We start from the raw sequence: 4,844 nt of genomic DNA on the forward strand, positions 1-4,844 counted from the left end.
AAAAAAAAAACACACACACACAGAGGGAATAGAAGAAAATACTGTTGAATGATGATACCTGGAGGAGACTGTAATCATTGCAATGAAATGATGGGTGTAAAACCGATGTTCTCCCATGAAAACTATCACTCAACTCACAATAAAAGCTAAAAAAAAATTTTTTTTTTAAATCCTACGGGGCAGTTCTACTGTGTCCTGTGGGGTTGCTATGAATCAGAATGGACAGGTCTAAAGTCCTATATGGAGTCCTTGTGTGGCACGTTGGATAAGTACTACATTGCTAACCAGGAAGGTCATCGGTTCAAACCTACCAGTCACTCCTTGGAAACTCTAAAGGGTCATTATAGGTAGGAACCAACTCAACAGCACTTAAGAACAACAACAAAGTCCTATCTAAAGCAAGCTTGTTTCTTACCTTCGGTAACTTCTTGCATTCTTAACCTATTCAACCTCCTCTGCTGGTCTCTTAGCAGGGCTTGCTGCTGAATCTCCAGGGTCTGATGATCTCTTGGAGGATCCGGATACATAAGTCTCAGATCAACTCGTGTTTCTGAATCTGGTACAAGAAGTAAGCTGTTTAGCTAAATTACATCTTTCCATGTGGTATTTTATAAAACTTCACTACAAATAACATAAATAACCTTATTTCAAAAAAAAAATCAAGGAATAACATAAACCATGGACTTTAAATAGCCATATAATACAGAAAATAAAATTTTCTTTAAATAAATGCCTTTTCACAAATTTACTAACATTCTAAGGAAGTCCCCAGAACAAGCAACAGCTTGTGGATGCATCTCTATGCATCAGCTTTTCACTTTCCCAAAACACCACCCAAACACACAGCAGGGCAACAATACCCACATGCCTGTCTGTGAAGAAAAACGCCAATCACATGACTATGACTCAGGCATGCCATGAGACATGTGATCACAGTTGATTCTTAAACTATACTTAAAAATAAATAAATAAATAAATATGTTATTGGCCAATTAGTATGTTCTGCTCATTTCAAAATTATCTCATGTAGAAAGCACAATAAATGCAGATGGGCTGGAACCTTAGCAGGGATTTCATTACTGGAGGAAGGAAATGATGGTCGAAGAACTCAATTCTCCCACAAGTTCAAGAATATCAACTGATGAATGAGAACGGAAATGTTAAACATCAATTTTTTAGGTCTTGAAAATAAAAATATACTTCATACATGTAAAAAGTCTTGAGACTATTATCCCCTTTGGTCCATTAATAACAATCCTAAATATGCATATATTTTAAAGCATTAAAAAAATCAATATAACGTATTAATGAAAAATACATTATACAACTTGTATAACCTAAGAATTAGAAACTGGTCAACAGCAACATGTGGTAGTTAACAGAAAGGGGCTCCGAACACATAAACTTGGACTGGACCCCTGGCTTCACCACTTCCAGATTCAATTTCCTCATCTGATAAACCAAGAGATAACAAGACCAGAACAAAGCCCTAGTGATCTGCTGCTGAAATTTCAGGTCACAGCCTTGAAAACCCTATGGTGCAGTTCTACTCTGCACACATGAACTGGAATCAACTCCACAACAACTAATAACCACGGCAAGCATTAGGGAAAACAAGGCGAGAAGTTTACAGGAATTCTCTGGACTTCTGCGCAATGTCCTGTAAGTCCACAATTACTCCCTCCCCTCAGAAAAAAGAAAAAACAAAAACCAAGAACCTTAAAGAGCTTTCATTTATGTATCTCTCTCATACACACACACACACACACACACTCCATTCGAAATTAAAACAGAGACTATTATAGAACTTAGAGTACACAGTGCACATTCTGTTAGATTCATGGCATGGTGATGATGCCATTGCATGGCAGGTAGCCTCTGTAAAGTTCCATTGAACATTCATGAAAGAATGACAGTGAAAAAGACAGAGAATATTTTAGCTTATCGTAAAACTAGTTTTGTCCTCACACACCCCTGAAAGAATCTCCATGGTTCTGGATCAAACCCTGAAACTACTAGGTTAGTACAATATCTGGTACAAAGTAGATAATCAAGAAATTAAAGCATAAAAAATTAATATGTTGCTGTGTTGTTGTTTTAAGTGCCATCGAGTCAGCTGTGACCCAGAGCAACCTTGAACAGGGTTTCCAAAGGAGCAGCTGGTGAGCTTAAACCGCCAACCTTGTGGTTCAAACTGACTTTGCAGTCTAACACATTAGCCTACAGCACCACACCAAAACTCCAGAAAAATAACTATAGTGCATGTAATTGATGATAGTTGTAAATCTATGAAGAAAACAATATAGAAAATTAAATTAAAAAACAATGGTATCTTGTTTTTGTTTTGTTAATGCTCAGAAAAGAAAACTGATAAAAAAAAAACTAAAATGCTAATGGAGTTTATACTTGGGATACTTGACTAAAATGTTACTTTCTCCTCTATTAATATTTTCAAATTTTCTATAATAAATATATATTATGTTTACATCACTCAAGGACTTACTTTAAAAAGTAAGAAAAAATAACCAGAGTGCTCCTTGGAGGCCAAGATGGCCAAACTTTGTCTTTCATACTTCGGACATATTGTCAGGAGGGACCAGTCGCTGGAGAAGGATATCATGTATGATAAGGTGGAGGGTCAGAGAAGAAGTGGAAGACCCCCAATGAGATGGATTGGCCAAGTGGCAGCATAGATAGACTCAAGTGTGGCAACAGTAGTGAGGTTGGCCCAGGATCAGGCAGTGTTTCATTCTGCTGTGCATAAGGACGCTATGGGTCGATACTCACTCGATGGCACCTAACAACAACAATGACCAAACAGGCATTCTGGTGTGGTGCTGTAGGGTAAGCACTGGATAAGGTCAGTTTGAACCACAAGGTCAGCAGTTCAAACTCAGCAGGCGCTCCTCAGAAATGCTACACAGAGTTGCTATGGGTCAGGAGCGACTCAATGGCATTTAACAACAAAAAATGACTAAACCTGTTAAAGACTTGACAGCATAAGTCAACAACAACATATTTTCAGTCTCTCAGGCCTCATTGCATCTTGGTAATCCTGTCACCCTAGTAAGCTTTCTCCTTACTGCCTCTGAATAGTGACATTAAATCTTCTCTACTCTCATCCTTCAAAACCCCTAGATTTTCTTTTGCCTCCTTAGCATTCCTGCGTTCTTCAACAAGAACACCTTCCTCTCCTCTGTTACCTATTGTTCCAACTCAGTCCTGATCCCCAAATTTAATTGCCTTCTGACTCCATAATTCCACGCCAAAAGATCTATTGAGTTCACCAAAGACCTCTGGTACAACTGACACTTTCCAATATCCACCTCACACACTTTCCTCGATTCTCAAAACACCACTTTCTTCTTCTTCTCCTCAGTAACTCTGGCTTCTCTATCTCAGTCTTTTTCATAAGCTTATCTCATCTGTGCATCCTCCATTAAATGCCAGGTTCCATTCTTAACAGGAGTCCCTGAGAGGCCCCAACAGTTCAGCACTTGACTGCTAACTAAAAGATGAGAGGTTCAAACCCACCCAAAAGTACCTTAGAAAAAAGTCCTAGTGATATGCTTCTGAAAGGATACAGTCATGAGAACCCTCTGGACACACTTCTACTCAGAATCCACTCAAAGGCAATTGCTTTGGATTTGGTCCATTCTTTATACCTTCTATGTGATCTCACCCACCCACTCCCAAGGGTTTATAACAGCTTTACGCTCTCAAAGAAAAAGTGTTTCATCAAACTAAGAGTTTCATCTACCAGTCTGGTCAATTGAACTAGCACATAAAGAAGCTTTATGCATCTTTAGAATGTAGATCCTAAATGAAGCTTTACTTTATAAGAGGGTACAAACATCATTGATGATATTTGAATATGGATAGACTATTCGTGACATATCTTTAAAATTGCAGCACACACTCACCTTTATCTTTCAGCTCATTAAAGTCATGAATATTCTGAAAAGTGGTCGAGTCCACACCCTTAGGAGATGGTCGTCTGACAGGAGCTTGCAGCCGATGTCTGGCCATGTCAAATATATCCATGGGATTCCTCTCTCTTTTCCTATACATAAGAAATAAATGATGATAAATGTGTTTTATGGGAAGAAAATCTAAGTCACATTTAATTGATTTGCTATCATTTACCATAATATATTTATTCTAATAGCACTGCTAAATTTTTTATGGGATTATTTGTTTTAATATTTTATTGTGAATTGAGTGAAGGTTTACAGAGTAGATCATTAGTTCTACATTCAATAAGTCATTACAATGATTACAATCTCCTCCCTGTATCATCAGCTAACAATATTTACCTCTATTTGATTTTGTTAATGTACGCATACCACATTGAAAATAAATATGCATTTAAATGTCCAAAGGGCACATTTTGTAAGCTAGCCCCCTGCCCACAGGCACACTGCCTTTCTCAGTCCATGGGCCTAGAGTCCTCTGCTGTTCTATCTCTCTATACCATGGCCTCTGCCATCATCTCAGTTGTTAGCTCTGCTATTTTAATCCCTTATATTAAAAAGAGGGTATTTATAAGATCATTATCAATTTTCAAAAATACTCAGAAAGAAGTACCTTCTATAAAGAGAATGCTTCAGATTTACCTTAAAAATGTTCATGAAGTAGAAAGATCACAATCTTAGAGATCAGAAACACCTAAATTCAAATGCCAGTTCTGCTACCTATTAGATCTTTGGCCTGGAGTTCATCATCTGTAAAACTCAGATAATGTCTACTCCGACAGGATTCTTGTGAGCATGACAATAAAGTTAATTTATGTATTTTTAAATATCCAGCATAGTATCTGGCATATATTAGATTGTTGTTGTTGT

General features: G+C 37.5%; 1 protein-coding gene across 1 annotated transcript in view; it reads right to left on the reverse strand.

Moving 5' to 3' along the window:
- CSPP1 (centrosome and spindle pole associated protein 1) overlaps nucleotides 1-4,844 on the reverse strand; it is a 135,244-nt gene that overhangs the window by 23,234 nt on the left and 107,166 nt on the right. The window contains exons 24-25 of the mRNA XM_006860038.1: nucleotides 3,924-4,063; nucleotides 416-556 (exon numbers count right to left, since the gene is read on the reverse strand). Coding sequence (XP_006860100.1) covers nucleotides 416-556; nucleotides 3,924-4,063 — 281 coding nt within the window. The remainder of the gene's footprint in view (nucleotides 1-415; nucleotides 557-3,923; nucleotides 4,064-4,844) is intronic.

Source organism: Chrysochloris asiatica, unplaced genomic scaffold, assembly GCF_000296735.1.
Source record: "Chrysochloris asiatica unplaced genomic scaffold, ChrAsi1.0 scaffold00036, whole genome shotgun sequence".
NCBI lineage: Eukaryota > Metazoa > Chordata > Mammalia > Afrosoricida > Chrysochloridae > Chrysochloris > Chrysochloris asiatica.